Here is a 25,019-nt window from a genome sequence, read left to right as displayed (position 1 = left end):
GTCTGGTACTGTTCTTAGCATCGTTTTTTAGGAAATGTGATGATTCACTCCACTATGTCAGGATAATCAAATATCAGATTATAAATACAATTTAGACCCATCAGAAAGGAGGAGAAAAAACACTTACCAAGTTGCTTAAAATTCTCCTTTATCCCACCCCATGTATTCTTCTCTATGATATTCTTGACAAGCCCCCATGGTTGCTTCTTATATTTCACATCAGAGGAAATCCTGCAGCAAAATAATAACAATAAAGCTAGCAACTTATTGGAGTACAAGTAATATTAAGAGGTGAGGTCTGCCTTTTCACTCACTTTGAGAGGGATTTTTTAGTCTTTGTAATCCAAAGCAGCAAGCTGTGTACATGAGGGAAAACCATGGTCACTAGGTGACACCTTGTACAGTTGTGATAGTTGAAGGAGGAAATGCACAAAATACTTAGTCATTTAATACCTCTATGTTGTAATGCTACTTTGAGTGATGGCAGAGCACACCCATTGAACACAGCCAACTGCAGCTTAGTAAAGAATTCTAAAGCAAAGGCAGTTGGAGAAAGCTTAAGACATCTGTTTCTAAATATATTCAATCACCAGGGGGTAGGGAAATAGAAGTAAAGAAAGTTGTAAATGCTTATTTCCGTTAACAGATTCGTTTTCAAACCAGAAACAAGGATGGCATTTTAATGCACTTTTCTTCAGCAAAGCAACTCCTCAACAAAAAGATATGCGTGCAGAAGAAGAACCAGTTTTACCATACTGAGGACACTAAGTTTTTTAATTGCCTCCAGCTTCTTTCATATAATAAAAGGAAATGTCTCACCGTAGTCTGCATTTCTGACTGGACATACGGGCAATACGGTAACTATACACAGTGTAGAAGTAATCATGGTAAGGCACATCATGGGTCATCACCTCTGTGTCTATCTGATATGACTGATCCTTGTGGTTCCGTTTATGCAAGACCTATTAGAAAAGTAGGGAATACATGTTTTATTTTAAACATACCGGTAGTTCAAAAAATAATTACAGTAAAGATTCAAATACACAATTCTGTAAACTTTCTGATGGCCAGTTTTAGGCAGCTCAGAAAGCTTAATTTGAAAATGAATCTCCCGCCAATGCCATGAAGCTGATTGGTGGGATATTCAGGACAGATAAAAGGAAGGACTTCTCCACACAGCGCATAGTTAAACTATGGAATTCATTACTGCAAGATGTCATGATGGCCACCAATTTGAATGGCTTTAAAAAGAGTTTGGATAAATTCCTGGAAGAGAAGGAATCGGGGCTACTAGTCCCAATGGCTAGTATCAGAGGCAGTAAGCCTATAAACACCAGTTGGTGGGGAATATGGGTGGGAGGGTTCTGTTGCACCCATATCCTGTTTGCGGGTTCCTGGTCAACAGCTGGTTGGCCACAGTGAAAACAGAGTACCACTCTAGATGGACCCTTGGTCTAATCCAGCATGGCTCTTTTTATGTTCTTAAAATAATGGATTTTCACCATTCCAACTACTTTTGATTTCACTGTAAGTTAGCTGTATTAGTAGACTTTATATAAGTGTACTATTTATTTTCTCTTGGTGGAATCTACATATTTCTGTTAAATTTAGGATAATCTACAATAGGAGCTAATGGTGATTTAGGTAGACATCCTATTTTTAAAAACTTCCTCAAGATCCTAAGACATCCAGATATTAAGACATTTATTTTACTGCTACTGTCATTACATTGATATTTACCCACAACAAGCTATGGAAAGGTGTATTAAAACAAGCTTCTTCAAATGTTATGATTGGAAGGACAGGATTCTTTATCTAATCAGCTATCCAGTGAATACAATTAGCAAAATAATTTATTTTTATACTTGGAACAGCGAATCACCCTTTTTTCCATCCTGTAAAATAAGTGATAAGTGGTAGTGACATTTTTTGTTTTTTGATTACTTTCTCCAAATAAATGAAGACACACTAAGTACACACTTTCTTTTTTTCTTCCGTTATCCATTTTTAGAATCAAGAGTGCCACACAAGAAGTGGAAATTTGTGGAAATGAAAAAAAAAAAATCCAGAAAATTCCTAGAAAGTGTGTCAACAAATTCAGTAAAGAATTACGTGATATCTCTATAGTAAGCTGTAAAACAAGAAGGGTGGGATTGTGCCAAAAGAAGCAACACTTAACATTCTAGTGACATCTATAACGAAAGCATCTAGTGCAGCCTTCCTCAACCTGGGGCGCTCCATATGTGTTGGACTGCATCTCTCAGAATGCCCCAGCCAGTTGGCTGGGGCATTCTGGGAGTTGTAGTCCAACACATCTGGAGCGCCCCAGGTTGAGGAAGGCTGATCTAGTGGGTATGTTACTAATGGCCAGCAACTAGAGGCACCTGGGCCAAATCCAGTCCCTTGAAGAATGCCAACTGACACTCCAGTTGCAAGCCCAGAGGCAGTAGAGGACTGGACAAAGTAGTGTCAGAGCCAAAAGAACTTGCCGGCAATCCATTTTAGAGCATGGAGACCGAGATGCTGTCTCCCCCTCCAGGAATAATAGTCACTGAACAGGGTTTGTGTGTAAGTTTTTTTCAAAATGAGTTAACAGAAAGGAAACATCCATATGTCCAAATTGGATGTGAATAAAGCTGTATTCAGGGATTCTGTACCTGAATAAGGCAAACATACAGCCTCACCCCTCTCTTTTGCCACCCTGTGGCTCTCAACTCATGGAGGGCAGCCGTCTGAAGAGGAGAGCTTCCTGTATACGTGGAGGCTGTCCATGTGAACCAAAATACTGAACACTTAAATAGGGCTTATGCCAACAAGGAACAAAGATTTGCTTTCCATCCAACGCTCAACAAAACAAACAGAAACAGAGGACTTGGTTGCCACAGGGAGAGTAGAGAAGCAATAGAGTTATATACCTGCTTTTCTGTTGCAGTTGTGAATTTTCCAACAAGTGGATTGTTAAGCACAATAGTATAAGTCATGGTCCTCAGCTGATTGCCTTCATCGTCTCTGTTCCAAGGGGATGATACAGTATCTAGATCCAAAATATGTCATAAATCATGCCTAGCCATTTACAAAATATCAATATAGTGCTTAAATTTATGGGAAGTGGCCTTGGTAAAAAAAATTATCCAGCAAATAGAGGTCGGGGTGGGTGGGGTGGAGGTGTCAGACTGTCCCACACTTTGCATCTGCATCTCTGTGTGGGTTGAAAATATGCAGCCACCAGCCCAACGTATGGCTATTTCTGGTAGGCAATAATGAGCTTTAAGTCATTAGACCCACTAAGTATCCATCTGAGAGTGGAATTATACATTATAATGTATCATAATGTATAATTGGGACTGTTTCCAAAAATGATGGCCCACGTTGAGTTCTCTCCATAACCCTCTGCAATATCTATTAAGACTTACCTGCATCTTTATGATGACATGTTGTGCATTTCTCTTCTCCCACCAATGGTAGCCAATTATGTGGACTGGTGGGACAGGGAAACACACAGCAAGATGATATCAGGGCACAGGTATGTTTTACTATATGTTGTGAAGGGAGAAATCTTCACATGGTGCGCCATTTCTGGTGGCAGCACAGGTTTATTGCAAGTTCTGCACTGAGAGAACTAACACATGCGAGCTACATGCAAAAATACACCATTGTTCTTTGAAAAAGGCTACTCTGCTGGTAGAGAAAGAGTGCCAGATGATCCATCTATATTGAAAAAGGCTCTTAAAGAAAGCACAGTGGCTTAGTTTTTACTTAGAAAAATGTCAGAATCACTAATCATAAGAAAAGTTCTTAAACCGTGAAGATTGTAATTAACCAGTGCAATATTAATTAGTGCAACAACATTAAATCCCATATAAAAGTCCCTAAAGTTGGTGTTTTCTGATTTTTGAGTTACTTTTGTTTGGACCAGTTAAAATATAATGCAAACCCATGGTTTGCACTAAACATAGTTTGTGCTAACCATACTTAAGAACCAACAGCATGGGTTGGGCTTCTAAACTCATTAGGCAAACCATAACTTAGAGTTCCTTGTCTGTTTTTATTGTCCATCTGTTCAGCACTAAGCTTCATAAGTTCATAAGTTCACTCCTGTCTTCATGGTGTAGCAGCCTCTTGAGCTAGAGAAACAGTCTTAACTGTGGTTTGTCAATACTCAAAATTCAGACATTTAGCACAAACTATAGTTTGCAAACCAACATCAATCTGTGGTTTCAGATCCTGGTGTGTTGGGCAAGAACAAACCATGGTTTCTGGGCAGACTCAGGTTCAAAAAGCATTTAGACAATCAGATTTTGGCTTATTAAGCCAAGATAGGCATCAAGCACTCACACACAGCTGTTTTGCTCCCCTTTTTGCTTGAATGGGGAAGCAAGCCAGGAAGCCATAGTTAACCATAGCTTCCAAATATGTCTGAATTGGGAGCTATGGGTAATGGCTTTCAAACAACCAAAGATCTGGAAGCCAACTAGTTTCATATTCTCATTTGTTTGTAAGCCATTGTCATAAGTCCCAATCTTTCCGGCACACAGACTCTGGCAAACTGAGACAGGATACCTAAATCAGTGAGACTTCTTTATTGCAGGAAATCCCACGACAAAATCTTTATGGTTACACACATCAGAAATCATATAGCTGATAGTCAGTAGCTATAGGTTCTATGTAATTGCAGAAGAGTCAAAAGCTAAAAACTACAACCTTGACAAAGATCTACACGACAGCTTTCTCCACTGAAATCTCTGAGGCTCAGAACACAGGGTAAGGGGGTCGGGATTCCTGGGATCATTCTTCCCAGGAAATCAAAGACATGAATCTCCACAATCAGCACAAGGAACTGGAACAATTCCTGGAGTCATCCTCCCCATGCAATCAAAGGCAAAAGTTCTAGAAAAGGCCCAAACAAACCCCCACACACAAAGATTTCATCTAACCTTGGGATCTCTGAGCTACATGGGCGAGGCCTATTAAGTCCAAGAGTAAGTCCACACAAGCAGAGAGTTCTATGACATAGCTTTCATCCAGGTAACTCCCGCTGCTTGAGTCCAGACAGGGAAAAGTCCAAGAGTCAAGATCAAACTCATGTTGTGCCTCATGTTACATATAACAAGAAACTGATATTTTTAAGGGAGAGAGTATAACAGACTTTCAGTGTATATACTAAAAGGAATAATATATTACCTGTTATATTTCTGGTAGTGAGATACCTCTGCATGAAATGGGAATTGGTGAAAAGCATTTCAAACAGCCTATCTGCACCAATGCGGAAAACCCGATTGATAAAGATTTTTCCATGAAGATCACTCTCAGGGACGGTTCCCTCAACTGCTGGATACAAAATAGAGGTTAAGAAATCTGCATACCCAAAAGAGGATAAACATTTTCCATAAATTCAAATTTAGTACACTGTTCAAGTAGAGTAAATTGTCTCAAATATATACTTCAGAGACACCTTACTGCAAGGTGTGGTTGTGAAATAACAACCAGGGGCAGACCAGCTACAAAGTTGGATGTGACTAGGTACTGACTTCAAGTATACCTGTTGAAGGGAGGGGAAGAGGTGCTTCATCACAGTTCTAAAATGAAACATACCACCTGTATCAGCCTTCCCCAACCTGGTTCCCTCCAGATATGTTGGATTGTATTTTTATAAATTGTTGTAAACTGTCCAGAGAGCTTCGGCTATGGGGCAGTATAGAAATATAATAAAACAACAACTCCCAGCATGCCCAGTCAGCATGCTGGCTGGGGCATGTTGGGAGTTGCAGTCTAACACATCTGGAGGGAACCAGGTTGGGGAAGAGTGGCTTACATGCTACTACGGGCCTGTTCAGACGACACGCTAAGCCATGGTTAGGCCGCTAACCCCCTTTGCAGCAAATGGTTAGTGAGCATGTTTAAACTGTGGTTATGTAGCCAACATGGTTGGAATGGTTCACACGACAAGCTAAGTCATTGTTCACATGACACACTAAGCCATAATGTTTAGCTCAAAATGCTTAACCACCGTGGCTTAGTGTGTCGTCTGAACAGGGTCCATATGAAGTTGCTGGAATGATCATCAGGATAGGAATTCATTGTAATGAAGAATATAGTTAAAGGAGATCTATGAAACCTATGAAGAGGAAAAGGCTCCAACATTCTCCAATATCTTATTTGGGTTTTTCAAAAAATCTGCAAAGGCTCAAGTGGTTACAGCAGAAGAATCAAATAGGCACATTGTTTTAACTGTTTTAATAGTTTTACTGCTTTCAAAATATATATTGTTTTAACTTGGTTTATGGTTTAATTTGTTTTTAGCTGTGTATATTTACTGTTTTTATACTGTATGCTTTTATCTGTACGCTGCCCTGAGATCTTATTGATATAGGGTGGGATATAAATGATATAAATAAATAAAAAAAATATTAAAACAACAGCTATAGAATAAAACTCAAGTACACTAGAAAAAAACTAAACACAAAATAAAATCACTGTTGACAAAATCTCTACAACTTAACAGCTAAGCGCACCCACCTACCCACCAATGTTTTAACTGTTTTAAATGTTTTTACTGCTTTTAAATTATATATTGTTTTAACTTGGTTCATGGTTTAATTTGTTTTTAACTGTGCATATTTATTGTTTTATACTGAGATCTTAATGATATAGGGTGGGATATAAATGTTTTAAATAAATAAATAATAAATAAATAAATAAATAAATAGCATAGCCTCTGAACTACATATACTGTAGGTGTACATGCTTTTCCTTCCTACGTGGACATAAATGTCTTGTAAAAAGAAGAAAGCTTAAAGCTGTCCCCAAAGGAGAAAAGTCATTGAAGACTGGAAGGTAGGATGGAGTTGGCTTGGGAGCCACCACCAGCTTTGTTTTTTAAAAATGGGCAAAAAAACCAGGCAGAAAGGTGTCTTATGATGTTGCTATAGCTGATCGTATAAGGGGGGAATGGCTAACTGGCAGTCTGGGGACAGCATACTACTTGAAACTTGATCTGCCCCATGTGGCTGTCTATGCAGAGTTGTCAATACTTAAAGTAACGAATGGGGAAAGTAGTATTTCCTCCATCCTTTTGTGAACTGCCCAGTTTTTGTGAACCGCCCAGAGAGCTTCGGCTATTGGGCGGTATAAAAATGTAATAAATAAATAAATAAATAAATAAATAAATCCTACACTATAGCACACTCAGGACTGGGACAAATACACACACAGAGAAGGGTGGGTGGGAGGGAGGGAGGAAAAAGAGAAGGAGACGGGAAATCCAAATAGCAACAAGTGTTAGAATATCTTTATTAGGACTGACTAAACATCACAAAAGCAGTAAAGTAGCTTTCAGATTTCACATAACATTTTAGCCGTCTCAATACTTAAAACAAAAAAGCAGGGAAGGGGAAAATGTAGCTCGTGTAGGCATAGCAGCCAGTGGTGTAGTGGAGCATGAACTGATAGTAGCAGCACTAGCTGCTCTATATGATCATTCAATTAATAATATTATTGTTAGAGGATCGATCGATTATGTAATACATTATATTACAGTATGCAGTAGAAGAGGCATCAACTGCAGAATTTGAGTGAAAAAATAATTATTAAGAAAGAATAGGGGGGAAATAGATATATATTTTGGGAAGGAAGATAAGGAGCAGAATCTTTCAATCCTATTCCTAATACTGAGACATTGGGGCTACAGTACAATACTGGGATGCAGGGCTTATAGAATCATAGAATAGCAGAGTTGGAAGGGGCCTACAAGGCCATCAAGTCCAACCCCCTGCTCAATGCAGGAATCCACCCAAAAGCATCCCTGACAGATGGTTGTCCAGCTGCCTCTTGAGTGCCTCTAGTGTGGGAGAGCCCACAACCTCCCTAGGTAACTGATTCCATTGTCGTACTGCTCTAACAGTCAGGAAGTTTTTCCTGATGTCCAGCTGGAATCTGGCTTCCTTTAACTTGAGCCCGTTATTCCGTGTCCTGCACTCTGGGATGACCGAGAAGAGATCCTGGCCCTCCTCTGCATGACAACCTTTTAAGTATTTGAAGAGTGCTATCATGTCTCCCCTCAGTCTTCTCTTCTCCAGGCTAAACATGCCCAGTTCTTTCAGTCTCTCTTCATAGGGCTTTGTTTCCAGACCCCTGATCATCCTCGTTGCCCTCCTCTGAACACTCTCCAGCTAATGTAATGGTGTCCACATCATGTAATCATGTAATGGTGTCCACATGATAATGACTGCTGAAACTCTACTACCACACAAGAGGAATCTGAGATGACAAAATGTTCTCTTTACTAACAATAGAAATGTATCCTGAAATATCCTAAAATATCCAGGTGTGGTAATTAGAGGAAATGTTGAGCCACATGATTAATGCAAGTGAATATAACGCACAAGGTCTAGCTCTCCACGAGATCTACAGTCCCTAAGTTGCAACAGTCTCATGCTCCCTGCTTTTACAAATATAGTTTGTGTCACAGTTAAGTGAAGAAATAAAAATGAAAAGTACAAATCAAACTGTCACTCCATTCGTAATGACCTTGTTGCCCTTACACAGGCACCAATACACATTCATTGTGTGCACTGTTCTTCCACACTGTTGTATGGAATCTTAGGTACTATAGTTCTCCTAAGGTGCCCCATGGTCTATGGGTTCTACCCACAGGACATTTAACTATTATTTATTTATTTATTTATTTAAGGATTTTTATGCCACCATTTAGCCCAAAAAGGCTCTCATGGTGGCTTACAAAAGTATTTCTTGACAGTCCCTGCCCACAGGCTTACAATCTAAAAGACATGACACAAAAGGAAAGGGGATTGGGAGGGAAGAGGAGGAGGGGGGAAAGGAAAGCAAATTCAGGCACTACAATCTTAGTTGTAAAGTTCAGCAGTTACAGTTGACAGCAGGAAGGAGGGGGCTCTGAGCTGGAGCTGGACCCAGGCACGGTGGAGAGGTGCCTGGCTGCTGCTTCCTCCCTCACTGGTGGCCTCTCCAGAGACAGTTGGTAGCAGGAGGGAGGGGTCTCAGCTGGAGCTGGACCCAGGCATGGTGGAGAGCTGCCTGGCTGCTGCTTCCTCCCTCACTGATGGCCTCTCTATATAATGACACTCCTTCTTTCCCTCTGCCGCCTGTTTGTTTCCCTGACACACGCATGTGAAAGCTGCTGTTCATTTATCTGGAACTGTCTTCATGCTCACTTTGGTAGGAGAGACTCTGAGGGATGTTTCTAACAGCTTGTTAGTGCATTGTGTGTGGAAGGGGGTTGAGACATCATCCCCATGTGCCTGCCATCACCATGTGTTAACCAGTGCCTTCAATCTATGACTAATGTGTGGGCATTACTGGTGAACATCAAATAATTGGCAGCGGAATAGTCAGGGACATTGCTAGAATGGCGATTGCTACTGCCACACCAGCTTTGTGTCTAAATGGATTTCAGTTGGCAAGACGATGGAAATGGGCTTTCTCTGTGGCACAGCTCACCCTGTGGAATGATCTCCCCTCTAAGGTATACCAGGCCTCTACACAGGTGCATTTTAGGTGTTTATTGAAATCATATTTGTTTACTTTGGCTTTCCCCCAGCCATGAGCTATCTTTGAACCAACCTCATTGTACTGGTATGTGTCCATGTGTTTTACATTTTTTAGTAAGCTTCGGGATTGGTTCAAATGAGAGGTTGAATATAAATATTGCTAATAAATAAATAATGCAATTTAAGTCCTTTCAATCAATGCTGCTAAGATGATGACCAAGATGACATTATGCTGATGCAAGCAGCAGCCCCTAGCATAGTAGGCTATTAGGACTGGCCTGTCCACTTACTATGAGCTTTATTGGCAATAAAAGAAGTAAATGAAGACCCATGGATTTCATGTTTCCATATTTTCTTTTCCATTAGATTTTAAGGATGGTATTTATGAAACAGAACCAATTTACCTTCTCCATCACTTTCTGAGGCACTGCTCTTCTCATTTAGATCCAATGACTGTACTGAAAATTTGCATCGACCTACATCAGCTGGCTTCCTTTCTGAAGGAAACAGAGAATTCCTCCTGTCTTGTTTAAAATAGTAAGAGTCTTCTGGCTCATCCCCCTAATGAAAGAAAGCCAAAAGCAGTAAGTATATTAAGCATCCTCATAGTCATGATGGTCATTTTAAAAGGAACTATAGCTCAAAAAGTAACTTGACAATTCAGTCTCAACCTTCCAAAAAACAAACAAAAACCATCTGCTTCCAAAAACATCAGCAACAAAGTCTTGAACACATAGGTCAGAACATACATTTCCCATAACAGATTCTAACAAACATAAATGTATGGGCACAATCGGTCAAACACAATTATTGTGCATTTTTCATTCATTTCAGTCAGGCCTGCATAGACTACAAGTCCCTTCAACATTGTTAACACTAGCAGTAGCTGTTTAGTTATTCCCACTGTATCCCAATCTATCTATCTATCTATCTATCTATCTATCTATCTATCTATCTATATCTATATATATATATATATATATGAAAGCTAAACAATGGCCCCATTCAGACAACACACTAAACCATGCTGCTTAACCACAAACATTCTGTTAACCATTTTGTGCTTAAGCAGCATGGTTTAGCATGTTGGCTGAATGGGGCCACTATCACAAGCCTGCTCTGCCCTCTCCCCCTTTGTAGACTTCTAAAACATACAATACGGACGTTGTTATGTGTTGGGTAAGCCCATGAACAATGAACCAGGAAGTTCCCACTTCACGTTTCTGTACAAAACGAGCTCCCAGGAGGTGGGGCTTAGACAAGACTTTATCCTTTATCTGTAATGGGATAATGTTTTTAGCCTTCATTACAAGGTTGTTGAAAGGATTACTGAGATCATATATGTGCAACAACTTGAGGCTTGTGGGGAAAAGTACTTACATAAATACTGATTGTTGGTGAAAAGGGGGGGAATAAAGAGATGAGACATATGTATATGGTATGAAAATTGAAAGAAGATCTGCAAAGGAAATAACTAGGTGGGCAACTAAACTACAACAGCAACTAACAAGGCAATATTGGGTGAAAATATTCCATGCCTGCATGGTGGTGTCTGTCAGAGACACCACCACCATTTGGGGAGGGGAGGCCTTCCTGTGTCACCCCCTCCTGGGCCACAAAACACTGGGTGGGTGAGATGACTTGGTCTCACTGGTAACCCTTATCCTGCCACGGGGCCACCAAACCCTCAGCAGGAGGCCTCAGGCATCACCTGTCACCAAAGTGGTGTGTCAGAATGCTCGTCATCCCTGATATCCCTAAGCTTGCCCGACCCACCAGCCACAGGAGGATGACACGCCTATTGCTTAGCTAACACGGGATAGGGCATTTCTTATTGTAGTTATTGAAGTAAAGTCATTGTTACCATATTTTGCATAGCGCTAGAGCTCTCAAAATTCTAAATTAAAACTCTGTGCTAAACACATTGAAATATATTTAAGATAATAACAATTCTTCAGAACAGTAGATAACAAAACTTCAACAGTATCAAATATCAAGAAAAAACGTAATTCATATTAAAGTGGGAGTGAAAGCAGATAGGAATATTATATATTGTAAAATAATTAGCAACCTGGAATCCATTCAGAAAAATGTATATCTGGATTTCAAATTAATTTTACAGGAATTGTTGTTGTGCCTTGATGTTAAATATTTTCATAACTCTCAACTCAAACTGGACGTATGTTCACAATAATTAGAACAAACTTTAATCTATCAAGAAACATGAAAAGATCCCACTACTTATATATCTTCCATTTTTCATATGACTTTTTAGTTTGTTGATGAAACTTCATTAGTTGTAATAAGCTTACCTCTTTCAGTGTGTTTCCATTAAGGGACTCTGTTTCATCTTCAAATATCTGAGCAATGGGTTCTCGAATTACACTAATGGCTTTAGGTAGCTCCTTCTCCCCAGATTCGTCACAAAGGCTTGATCTGTCAGAGACAAAAATAGCAGAAGAGTGTAAACTATCTCATAAATATTTTAACTTTTGTAAACTGCCTAGAGAGCTTTGGCTGTGGGGCGGTATATAAAAGTAAATAATAATAATAATAATAATAATAATAGACATTATCAGTAGTATTTTTGGAATTATTTATTTATTTATTTATTTATTGCATTTCTATACCGTCAAATAGCTGAAGCTTTCTGGTTGCTTCTAAGCACTGACTTCAACATACAATCTTCCTACCACCAAGTAGTTTCGCTTCTCTTCTTGTATCTTTGAGGAAAGACCAACTTTTTAGAGTTTGCCAAGAGGTAGGAAAACCAGTTTGCGTGCCATAAAGATGAAAAAATATTGTTTTATTGCAAAAGTGGAACACAGTTGTTTAACTCCCCCCCCCCAAAAGAATCCCACACACAGAAGTGTAGACAAGGGAGTCTAAATTCAGGAAGATTCTACGAGACAGGACAGCAGCTAAGGTGTTCCTAAAATAATATTAGGGAATTAAACATATTTCCCAAAGGAGGGTATTCCATAAAGTTGGGCCTAGCACCAACTACACTTCCTTAGGCATACAAAGGGGGGCTTCAGAGTTGATTTTAATGCTTGGCCACATTAATATGGGCTTAGTGTCTGTTTCAAAGCTGGCAAGTGCCCTGGTCAAGGCTCAGATAGTCCCACGTGTAAACAAAGAGAGAAGCCAGTCCAGTCCAAGGTCATACATGGGAATCCACATAGCATAGTAGGAGAAGGCAGGGGAGAGGTCAAAAGTAGTCCAGAAAATGATCCACAGAAATCACTTCTGCCAAGCATCAAAGCCAGTAAGGAGGGTGGTCCAGTTTAGTCATTGAAGGTCTAGGAATCAACAAGGTCCAGAGAAGCAAGGCAGCACACTGAAGTTAACTCGCAGTTGTCTGCAGCAGAGATCTGGCTCCAGATGTGCTGATTTATAGCTGGTCTTTAATCAGCACAACTGGCTAATTAGGTTGATGTGTTGCTTTTAAGGGAGGCCCCACACTATGGCCTCTTCTTGCTTTTCTACTGCTCGCATCTGAGCCTACATTATTCAGAGGGATGAATCCTCTCTGACTCTGACTCCTGCATTTGGGGAAGCCCATGAATGACACTGGAGGTGCCAGGATGCTCTTCTAATGGTTTCAGGGGAGAACTGTCAGGTGGAGCCTCCAGCTCTCTGCCTGTCTCCAGCTGGGGCCTACTGTGCTGGCTCTCCCCTCCTCTTCCTCATCCTCCAGATAAGGCATGGCACTTAGACGGTCCTTGGTTCCCAACTATTAATGCCATAGTCCCCAACAGCAGCTAATTTGTGGCAGTATCCAGGGCAGTTTTTCAAAATACCAAATATGCCCAGAGGCCCAAAAGGGTGAGTGAATGAGTTAGTTAGTTAGTTAGGGTTAGTTTGAGTTAAAGCTTGCTCAAACTGTTCATACTGAAGGCCAAACTGCAAGTGAGATATTTTTTCTTCCCCACCCCCTTAGGGAAGGGGTGGAATTTCAGGGGGGAAACAATAGGGGAATGGTTTAACAACCCCCTCCTGGAGTACCATGGTCCCCATCCAAACTGGGGCCATGTGCGCTTACACAGAAATAAGTAAAACTATCATGCATAGCTATACTATGCGTGATAAAGAGAACATTTACTTCAGCCCTAAGGGTTCTGAACTCTTTTCTAATAACCATCAAAGAAGCAATTATGCATTTGTGTGTGTGTATACACACACAAGTGTGCATAGTAGCTTCTTCTACTAAACTATTGATGTAACACAGACCTCCTGTTACTCAAGTACCCCTGAAGCATTATCAGTTTCGAGAAGCATAGAATCATAGATCATAGAATCATAGAATAGTAGAGCTGGAAGGGGCCTATAAGGCCATCGAGTCCAACCCCCTGCTCAATGCAGGAATCCACCTTAAAGCATCCCTAAGAGAGGGCTCTCCAGCTGCCTCTTGAAGGCCTCTAGTGCGGGAGAGGCCACGGCATCCCTAGGTAACTGGTTCCATTGTCGTACTGCTCTAACAATCAGGAAGTTTTTTCTGATGTCCAGCCGGAATCTGGCTTCCTGTAACTTGAGCCCATTATTCCATGTACTGCACGCTGGGATGATCAAGAAGAGATCATCCCAGAGTATAGTCAAGAGATAGACCCTTTTCATGCAAGCTGACCACACAAGGAAACCTTGAGCATGGGCTGATACATATACATGTGACCAAACAAATATGTCATATTAATCAGCTCCGCGATTGGTAAAAGTAGCACCTTTAAAAAGGGATATGTAACATCATCAGAAATACAGTGAGAGATACACTAAATGTATTTTACACTGGGAAGATAGCTTTCATTGGATATTTAGCATCATGCCTTCTAGCAACTCTCTCTGTGCACACTGGTTCAGAAATTACCACGTGCTCATACAAGCTGTCAAAAAGCCTGTAGCAGACCTGAGCATAGAAGCAGTTTAATGTTTAAATGCTCTTACCCCAACACCACTTGTGTGGAAGCACACACAGCAGTGCCACCATTGCCCTGTTTACAATAGGAATGCATACTTCTGGATGGGACTGGACAACACACATTTAAAGAACTTTAAAATATTACTGCTTGAACATGCAATCCTGCCATGGGTTGCATGCCTTCTAGCAACCTATGCAAGTGAGCAGTAATATCTAAACTAGTCCATAAAGGACAAAACAAAAATTATACCAGTTTTATAACCATACAGGAAGATGCTCTTATAAAAACACACACAACCCACTCACAACCTACCAAAAGCCAAAGCTCTATGTGCGTTCAGTAGTAGGTTTTCAATGGTTTGTATAAAATGGGGCGTCAGTAATATGTACCTTTTTTGTAGTAATCTACAGTTATCTTCTTACCTCGACTGTCCGTTCTCAGAGGATAAGTAAATGTTTTCCATCTCTTCTGTATTCAAGCCCAGCTCAGAACCATAGCTCTGATGCACAAGCTGCCAGAATTCCTGCTTGGTCAATCTCTAGAAAACAGAAGATGAAGAATTAACTACACTCAGTCCATAACCATGGTAGTCTTTTCATCTTGCTTATGTTAAGACACTATTTAAACAGAGGCAACAAATCCTCTTATTAAAAGGATCCTTGATTGAATATTAGTACTAGCAATCTAGGTATCACTGTGCCCAATTAACATTTGTAGGTGAAAAAAAAATGAAACACAGCATCCATTCTAATACACACATTCAATCCTCGCAACCAACGCAAAGCCATCATTATAGATGAGAAAAATGTACATTATCTTTAAGATTGTAAGCTGCCAGTACTTCTCCATACTGCCACTGGGCTCCAAGACAACTATAGCCTTACCCTCCCCCTTCCACCCTAATTCCTGAAATAAAAAAGTCAAAGCCATTTTAACTGCTGTGAACAGCTGCATCCTCTCAGCTGACATTAGTTGTACAACAATACCACAATCCCCTCTTAACCAGCTGTCTTCAGGTCATGTAGCTTCACCACTGAAGTGCTAAAGAGACCCCAATCAAAAGAGGACAGCAAAATATTATATGAAGTAATGCAGTGTAAGTTACCAAATCAGTTACCAAATTGGCAGCTTACAGTCTTAAAGATAATGTACTTTCCCCCTCACCTTTAATGATGGCTTTGTGTTGGTTAGTTTAGAAGTAAGAGATGGCACCCTGATGTTTAAAATCTCAGAGCACATTACTTAAAGGCATAGCTAGAAGCTTCTTCTTTTTAACTCTAAGATTAACTCTAGTGGGGGGGGTTAACTCTTTCCTCCCTACTACCATCCCAATCTGGATAAGGGAATTCTGCTTGCAATAGTCCTGATGTCTATGCGATACCTCCAGTGTCAGAGGCAGTAAGAGGGTGCTGCTGTTCTACCCATGTCTTGCTTGTGGGTTCCTGGTCGACAGCTGGGTGGCCACTGTGTGAACAGAGTGCTGGACTACATGGACCCTTGGTCTGATCCAGCATGGCTCTTCTTGTTTTCTTATGTTCATATTGTCAAACAGTGATCCATTTCATAGAATCATAGCATAGTAGAGTTGGAAGGGGCCTAAAAGGCCATCACGTCCAACCCCATGCTCTATGCAGGAATCCACCTTAAAACATACCTGACAGATGGCTATCCAGCTGCCTCTTGAAGGCTTCTAGGGTGGGAGAACCCACAACCTCCCTAGGTAACTGGTTCCATTGTCATACTGCTCTAACAGTCAGGAAGGTTTTCTTGATGTCCAGCTGGAATTTGGCTTCCTGTAACTTGAGCCCATTATTCCGTTTCCTGCACTCAGGGATGATCGAGAAGAGATCCTGGCTCTCCTGTGTGTGACAATCTTTCAAGTACTTGAAGAGTGCTGTCATGTCTCCCCCTCAGTCTTCTCTTTTCCAGGCTAAACATGCCCAGTTCTTTCAGTCTCTCCTCATAGGGCTTTGTTTCCAGACCCCTGATCATCCTTATTGCCCTCCTCTGAATGCCCTCCAGCTTATATTTTACTTTAACTGATCACTATCTGACAATATAAATGGCAGGTGCAGGAAGAAGTAATCCAGATCCAAGAAAGAGGTAAATTCCCTTTCCCTCCATACTAGGGTCCTGAACTATTTTGGGACCCTGTGTTTACTCTACGGGTTGGGTAGGAGACACAGCTGCTAGTTACATCCTCAAAGTATTTCACATTGACTAAATGGCTTAGGACCTTGATACCTGAGGGAGTGCCTCTCCCTATATCTGTCAGATATCTGTCAGAGGGGCCATTCTCCATGCCCCACCAACACGAGATATACGCTATGGTGGGACATGGGAGAGGGCTTTCTCTGTTGTGGCACCCCGGCTGTGGAGTGCCCTCCCCCTGGATACTGGGTACACCTGGGTACTAACTACAACTGAATTACTTTCCTCCTTGTATCCTAGATTGCAAGGAGGAGATCTGCACATACCTGCCTTGTAAAGGAGGTATAAGGATTATATATACAATTACTTTTAAACAGTGTGTGAAGGGTGGGGTAACACTCACTAAGGAGCAAACACATGCTATTTCTGGATAATTACTAACATACATCAGAAGACTTTCAAAACATTCCAACTACTGTTTCCTCTAGGCCAGGGGTGCAGAACTAGTTTTGAGTGGAAGTGGGATGGCTTCACCCACCCACCCTTCTGCAGGCCGTATGACTCCACCTGGGTGATTAGGAATAATGGGATTAAGGATCAGGATGCCTCTGAGTACATAGCTCAGTTTGTTTGGTTTTTTTTTAAAAAAAGATGTTTTCAGTATAAAAACTAAGCATGCAATTCTTTCACGTAAAAACCCACCTCTGGTTCATCCCCCAAGCTTTCTTTATTTCAGCAGCCTAATTTACAGTGCGGGGAGAGAACCTCTTCGTCATTCAAAATGCAAAGGTAGCCATGTTGGCCATAAGAAAAAAATCCATATCGTGGTCAACCAAAATATTACAAAATAGTGTACAAGCTTTTGAGTACTCCAGAATTCCTCATCTGGCTAGATGGTAGACAACACATGGAGAAGGGAAAATGCTGGCTGATATTGAAGATATAGAATCTGCATTTAGTCTATGACCCAGTTCACAGTCTTGGTGGAAAACAGGGGTTATTTAAACCATGATTGTAGGGCGGTGCGCTGCCTGGGAGCTGCTTTTGTTTTCTGTAAACAGCTTCTGGTTGACCCATGGTTTGTTGCTGGATTTACTACTGGGTTACTTAGCCCCTGAACAACCCATCAGTTCCGATCTGCTCATCATGCTCACACAAATACCCTCACAAATCCCAGAGGAGGAATAAACCAGGATTCTGTTTAGCCAAAATTCCTTGGTGTTGATACATGCAAACCAGGAATTGTGGTTTAAAATAAAATCTAGTTTATTAAAATAAAATCTAGTTTATTAAAATAAAATCTAGTTTATTAAAATAAAATCTAGTTTACAAACCAGGGTTTGTAGTTTGATTGCTTAGCAATTGAAGTTAATTTTAAAACACAGGTTTGTATGCAACAACAAACCAGGAATCAGGCAAAGTGAAACTGAATCCTGGTTTATTATTCTTCCCTGAAAGCTCCCACACCTCCACTGGCATCACCTGCCCATCATGTCCATTTTATTTTTCTCTATGCAGGGAGGGACAAGGAGAAAGGGAGTTGGTCAGCGCTTGAAGGAGTGACTCCTCCAAGAATTGACTGAGTGGGCCGCCTCCTTCATGTGTTGCATGCCATTCTGATTGGGGCAGTGCATTGTGTGCAAAAGGGTGGCTCAACCAGCACTTGGAGGAGTGGCTTTTCCAGGCACTGGTGGTGAACAGCACACCAAGGGGCATCCCTGATGTTATCTCTGATAAGTGACTGGAGATACAGCTGGAAGTCCTCTCCCCTCGCAGCAGCATGCAAATGGAAATTGACATAGAGAGGGGTGGGGCCTGTAGAGTGTCTTAGGGAGGGAAATCTTAGGGAGAGCCAGTGTGGTGTAGTGGCTAAAGTGTTGGACTGGGAGTCGGGAGATCTGGGTTCTAGTCTCCACTCAACCATGGAAACCCACTGAGTGACTTTGGGCCAGTCACACACTCTCAGCCCAACCCACCTCACAGGGTTGTTGTTGTGAGGATAAAATGGAGAGGAGGAGGATTATGTATGTCGCCTTGGGTTCCTTGGAGGGAAAAAGGCGAGATATAAATGCAATAATAAATAAATAAATCTCTGTAGGCCACTTTTGGCCCATAGGCGGAAGGTTCCTCACCTCTGCTGTAATGTTTAAAATGGGAGACATGTTCCCAAGACACACAATAAACATGTGCCACTGTGCTACAATTAAGCAGGGAACCCTGGTACATGACCACTGTACGTGTAGGGATGAATACCTGCTGGTGTAACATCAGTGTGTCTATGACAAACACAACACCCATATAAAATGTCCCAGACTGATTTAACATCTGTTTCTCCCTTATGTAAATTTCTTGCAATTATCGTTTCACATCTTTATAAGACACTTTGGAATTTGAATATGGAATACACACATCACTGAACTATATTTATTAGGAACTGACTATTGCCAAATAAAATAAATCAGGGATAGTAATGATTAATCTTACATAACATGTCAATTTCTATAAGTATACTATCAAGATGACAAAGGCTTAGATATTCTGGGCAACTTCTTTGCATTATTGGGAAGCTGCAATACAATATTCACCCATCCCCCAGAAAAACTGATATATCATTCAGATTCACCTAGTAAGCAAGAGACGTACATTCAAGTATCTTAGCAGTCTAAATGTAGACAACTGGTTTTAAAGCTGTCGCCCACCCCCAAAAAGATTTCACAGGGTCACAACTAAAGAATATAGCTTCCTTTCAGTGGAATTCCACTGGAAGTGTACAGTAACTGGGGGGAGGGGTGTTTCCCTAATTTCTGCCAATTCGTTCTTCCAATTGCAGCCCACCATATCACATCAAGGTACTTCTGCTGACATAAAGGTATCTTATTTCTACAGACTTCTCCTGTTGCAGTTCCTCAAGTCACCCCACACCCTGATCTGGTGGGGGCCCTCTGGCCAGAGTTGGCATCAAGGGTAGGCATGGTTGAGTACCTGGCAAGGGCCCACCCCCAGCAGAGGCCCACTGACAAGACCCACCTGGAGTTGCTCCACCTCTTCATTGCAACTGGCTTGCTCACCTGCCTTTCACTTTGGCCAAGACTATGGTGGTGGTGGTGGTGGTGAGGAGGAGCAGTAGATGCCACTGGCTACTTGCTCTGCCTATCAAGCAAGTAGTAGCAATGATGAGAAAGAGGATGAAAATGAGCAATAGCCAGTGATATGAGGTGGAAAAAAATCTCAGTGCTTTATTTTCCATGTGGGCGGGGAAGGGAGGAATCAGATTCATGTGGATTGCAAATGCAACGTTTTGCAAGTTTTGCAGTTTCAGAATTGTAATTAATGTATTTCAGGTGATTATCCCTAGCAAGTATGTGATATTTGTGTGTGTGAATGAAGTACATGTGTTAATGTGAATTGGAACTAATGAATAGTGATAGCAAAACTTAACGTGCCCCAACAACCTCAGGGGAAGGAAGTTGAACTCTGTTAAAATAGATGACTGTTGTCACCATATCATGCACATTTCTTTGAGTTGCTAAATTTAATTTAATAATAGAAAAGGAATATTAAATAAAATGCTAAAATTTATTTCCCCCCCATTTATTTATTTATTACATTTTTATACTGCCCAATAGCAGATGCTCTCTAGGAAGTTCACAATTAAAACTAGTGTATCAACATTTCTCCCCCTTAAATTTATTTATTTATTACATTTATTACCACCCAACAGCCGGATCTCTCTGGGCGGTTCACAAAAATTAAAACCATTCAAAGTATAAAACAACAGTATAAAACCATAATATAAAATACAATATAAAAGCTCAACCAGATAAAAAGAGCAGCAATGCAAAATTACAAATTTAAAACACCAAGTTAAAATTTATTTATAGACTGTTAAAATGCTGGGAGAATAAAAAGGTCTTCACCTGGCGTCTAAAGGCATATAATATAGGTGCCAAGCGAACCTCCTTAGGGAGCTCATTCCACAGCCGGGGTGCCACAGCAGAGAGGAAAGTATATCCTAATGCCTTTAATTTTTACAAGTATTCCAATAATATAACATTTAAATCACATTAAGCTAGCTTTAATTTTCCACCTCAAATATTTCAAGTCAAATATTTGTGGCCCGTTGGGACCAAATATTGACATGGGGTACTTCTTTTAACGTTGTTTACTGAAACCAAGTAAAATAAACATACTAAATTAACTGTCTCTAAAGCATCAGAACATTTTCCAATGCAAATGACCTAATGGAAATGGACCTAATTTGCCCTGGAAATCTTTCTGATATAAGCTGAAAAAAATCCTATGCAAATTAACTTAATTTGCATTGGATTTTTTTCTGGAAAATCATGCACATTTCTTTGGGTTGCTAAAATTAAATGTAATAAAAGAAAAGAAATATTAAAGAAAATGCTAAAATTAATTAGTGTATCAACAGGTTTCCCCCCCTAAATTTAAATTCTGGAAAATTTTCCAATTCAAACTTTTCCAGAACACCCACATCACTGGCTATAGCAGCTAATGGCCATGTTGGTGAGAAGGTAGACTCACTGGTCGCGTTCGGATAACACTTTAGGCAATGAAGGGGGGAATAGGGAACTCACAGTACATTATGCTGCCGGTACTCCCCAGACGACATGTTGCCCACCCCCTGTCGAGGGGCTGATACTCCCGTTGTCCTTCTGGCTGGCCATTGCTCCTCCCTCCCTCCTTCCAGGGCTATCCAATCAGCCATTGCAAGTTCTGCTGGCTGTAGAGGAGCGCCCTGGGGCACTTTCAGCCGCTCCTGCTGGAGGACTCTATGGGCTTCTGAAATAGCACACTCAACATGTGAAATTAAGCAACGGAGCCTGCCACATGATACAATAAGCAACAGGTCTCCAGAAAAGCAATGGAGCAGCCTGTTGTTTTTCTTTGCTGCTTAAATTGAGAAAATAGCAAACCTTCAGTTGTTTGTCGTCGCCCCAAGATGATACAATAAGCAACACAACGGGTGATTGCCTAATTAATCAACTGTTACTTTTCTTTGCTTATCATGTCTAGCCACTGAAGGAGGGAGAACACTGTGGGTAGGTGTCTCGGCCAAGGGCTCTGCAAAACCTGGAACTGGCACTGCCTCTGCAAGGCTGCATGCCAGTTTCAACTAACTCCAACAAGCAATTGCCAGTTTTCTCTCTACCTGTCTCTGGTCTGAACTGCAAATTCTCTCTCCCCCACTTCTCACACTCACTCTCTCACACCCCTTCTACAGAACATAGATAGTAAATTCCATCCTTACAGGTGTCAAATTACACATTCAGGGAAACAGCTACAGCCATTGATGACATTGATTATTAATTCCTCAACCCTGACTCCCATTAGGTGACAACAATACCCAATCACAGTAATTGACAGCCAAATTCACGACATTACTATTCAAACCCCAATTATTTCATAATTACGTATAACACATTCTCCACAAACTGAGACAACTTGGGAAGGAACACGGGAAACTGCTTTATACAGACTCAGGCCATTCTTCCACCAAGCTCAGAATTGTCCACTGAGAGACAGTGGCTCTCCCAGGTGCCAAGCACAGGTGTGTGTGGGGTGTGTGTGTGTGTGTGTGTGTCCCAGCTATACCTGGAGTTGACAAGGATTGGACCTGGGACGTTCTGCATGCAAAGAACATGTTCCACTGCTAAATTCCTATAGAAAGAATGGTAACTAATTGCTATTTACATAAAACCAGTTGCAATGATTGGCTCAAATATAAAAGGCCCATCCCAAAAGACAATCACGCCAATTGTATTAGCTGCATAAACACAGCAACCAATGTCACACACACTGACATATATAGAGAGGGCAGGGGTACGGGGGCATGGAGCAGGCAGACAGGCATTTTTGTTCAACTGAAACCTTCCAACCAAAATAAGATATTCACACTAACAAAGAAAAACGGTTTGGCTCTGAGAGAATACAGATTTACAATTAGCAGATCCCCGACACCAATCTTGAAACCTATTCTCACATTACATTATTTACCTGCAGTCCTCTGCATGAGAAGATAACAAAACCGTACATTTGCAGTTCCAAAACGTAGGCAACCTCATTCTGACAGTCTGGAAACTGGAGACATCATCAGGGCAAAGGCAGCAGAATAAACGTCAGGGCTGAAGCAACGTCTCTTGTTTGAAATCATTCAATATTATTCCAAACTTCCTGTAAGGCCAAAGGGCATTTTCTCAAGCCCACATGGCTTACAAGCCAGACTGGAAGCCGATTCTAGCCTGTGCAGGTTCAATCTAATAAAAATCACCTTGCCTTCACAGAAGGCTCTACTGGCAAAAATCTTAAGGATGATTGAGATGCAGCTTAAAACAAACAAAACAGAACACCCTCAGTCTGGGTGGAGAAAGAGCTCCATTTATGTAACTTCCTACTACAGGTACTTTGAAAGCTGTTGACAAGTGGGCAAGTCTTGTTTTCAGAACGGCAGGTTGTGTTTTGCTCCCGCCCAGTTTCTGGGTCCCTCCTACTAAGGAAACAGATAAGTTGGATTTGTAAAGCTTAGGATTCCTAAGAACCCATCGAATATTTCCTCCCCTTTCCCCTGCACAGAACCCCACGATATACAGGAAAACAGGTGTGGTTTAAACCGATTTTGAGGGATATTTCTCTTCTGCTCTTCACACACACACAACTCACTTAAGAATTCCTCAAGTTTCTACGACTATCTCGGGAGCAATTTCAAAGCTACTAATGCTGCTATTTGTTCTACTCAAAGCCGGTCAAGCCACACTTTCTTGCAACGGAAGAACCCCGACAGCATTCCTGGGCTGAGCTTAGCTTCCTTATCAGGTTTCTCTTCAGCCCTTTCACTAACATGCACGTACGTACACATACAAACACACACACACACCACTGCAAGCTATAAATGGAAAGAAAATCACTTCTGACTGGAATGCCCAGGGAGCTCAAGCACCTCTGGAAAAGCAAGCATTCTTTGTGAGCTTACTTTGTCATGCCTGTGTCTCGGCTTTCCTTGTCATCCAGACAGCTGACGCAACTGTTGTGATTTAAGATTTACATTGTTAATGACATTATACATTCCTTAGCATTTGCTATGGAAGTATTTTCATCCAGAAAATTACCAACTCTAGAATGCAGCGCCTTGTACAAGCCAGACCATCAATATTCATAAAATCTTTGTTTTCCACCCACTATAGTGTGTGTGTGTGTGTGAACAACCAAAGGATTATTAACTCCCTGAAGTGGCCATGGCTCAGTGTTAGAGCCCATGTTTTGAATGCAGAAAGGTCCCAAATTCAATCTCCAGTATCTTCAGGTAGAGCTAGGAAAAATTCCTGCCTGAAACCGGAGAGCCATTGCTGCCAGTCAGTGTTGACAATACTAGTCCAGATGGAGAAAGGCAGCGCTGACTTATGATCCTTATGGAGATATGAGACTTTGCATCCATTGAATTAAATTTTCCTTCTTTACTATTTATACTAGTACTAGTATTGTGAAGTGTAAAGCCCTTATGGTTGTGAAGACAGTTTCACAATTGTGAATGCATTATAAAAATACCCATAGAGTTATGAATGCAACACAATAGTTCTTACGTATGCACCGTCCTTAAGAGCATAAGAAGAGCCCTGCTGGATCAAACCAATGGTCCATGTAGACCACCATCCTGTTTTCCACTGTAGCCAACCAAATGCCCACAAGCAGGACATGAGAGGGCTACAGCCCTCTCCCACCATTGTTCTTCAGCAACTGATATTCAGATGTATACTAATCAATCCAGTTGTGCCAATTGTCTTTAGTTTCGCCAGTTAAAATGCTAAAAATATAATAATTCCTCAACTGCCAGAGCAAGATCATGAGTAAGTGTGTACAAGAAGCAACAGCAAAAGATACTCCCCCCCAAAACTAAAATAGTACAATCTTTGTAAGCATCTTGACACCCCAAAATCCCAATGTATTCTATTGTCTCTCAAGTGGGGGGAAATATCAAGCAATTTTTTGAAATGCTGGGAATTAAAGACACTTTGTTGGTCAATAAAGGTGGTACTGTTGCAGTTTTCTCATGTTAATGTGCACAAACCAGACCTTAACATGGACCAATGTGAACTAGCTCTCTTGGGGGGCAGATTACAGAGGGTACACCATTTTGATTCCTCCCACTTTCATCAATGTGCACCTTTCTTTTTAAATCAGCATACTTGGATGTTCTCTGCCACTGTGAAAATATCCAAAGCTAGCACCGTGGTTGTAATCTTTGTAAAAGAAGTGAAGGCTATTGGCATGTACACTAATAGGAGCAGGAACGGCTCTCCCATGAAGCGGGGTGAATCCTCTGCCTCAGGTGGCATATTAGGAAGAGTGGTGGCTCCTACATGCCTAATGCTAGGACCAGAGTCCCAATGGTGCTGCCACTGCCCTATGCCTC

General features: G+C 41.1%; 1 protein-coding gene across 1 annotated transcript in view; it reads right to left on the bottom strand.

The window, feature by feature from the left end:
• The window catches only part of GRAMD1C (GRAM domain containing 1C), a 77,246-nt gene that overhangs the window by 16,263 nt on the left and 35,964 nt on the right, over positions 1-25,019 (bottom strand). Inside the window, exons 7-13 of the mRNA XM_063126939.1 lie at positions 14,863-14,978; positions 11,837-11,960; positions 9,929-10,085; positions 5,182-5,325; positions 2,916-3,034; positions 820-962; positions 128-231 (exon numbers count right to left, since the gene is read on the bottom strand). Of these exons, the coding sequence (XP_062983009.1) occupies positions 128-231; positions 820-962; positions 2,916-3,034; positions 5,182-5,325; positions 9,929-10,085; positions 11,837-11,960; positions 14,863-14,978 (907 nt within the window). The remainder of the gene's footprint in view (positions 1-127; positions 232-819; positions 963-2,915; positions 3,035-5,181; positions 5,326-9,928; positions 10,086-11,836; positions 11,961-14,862; positions 14,979-25,019) is intronic.

The sequence above is a fragment of the Elgaria multicarinata genome, chromosome 5 (genome assembly GCF_023053635.1).
Source record: "Elgaria multicarinata webbii isolate HBS135686 ecotype San Diego chromosome 5, rElgMul1.1.pri, whole genome shotgun sequence".
NCBI classification, from domain to species: Eukaryota; Metazoa; Chordata; class Lepidosauria; order Squamata; family Anguidae; genus Elgaria; species Elgaria multicarinata.
Note: the sequence above shows the minus strand (reverse complement) of the source record. Positions and strands in the feature narration are given on the sequence as shown.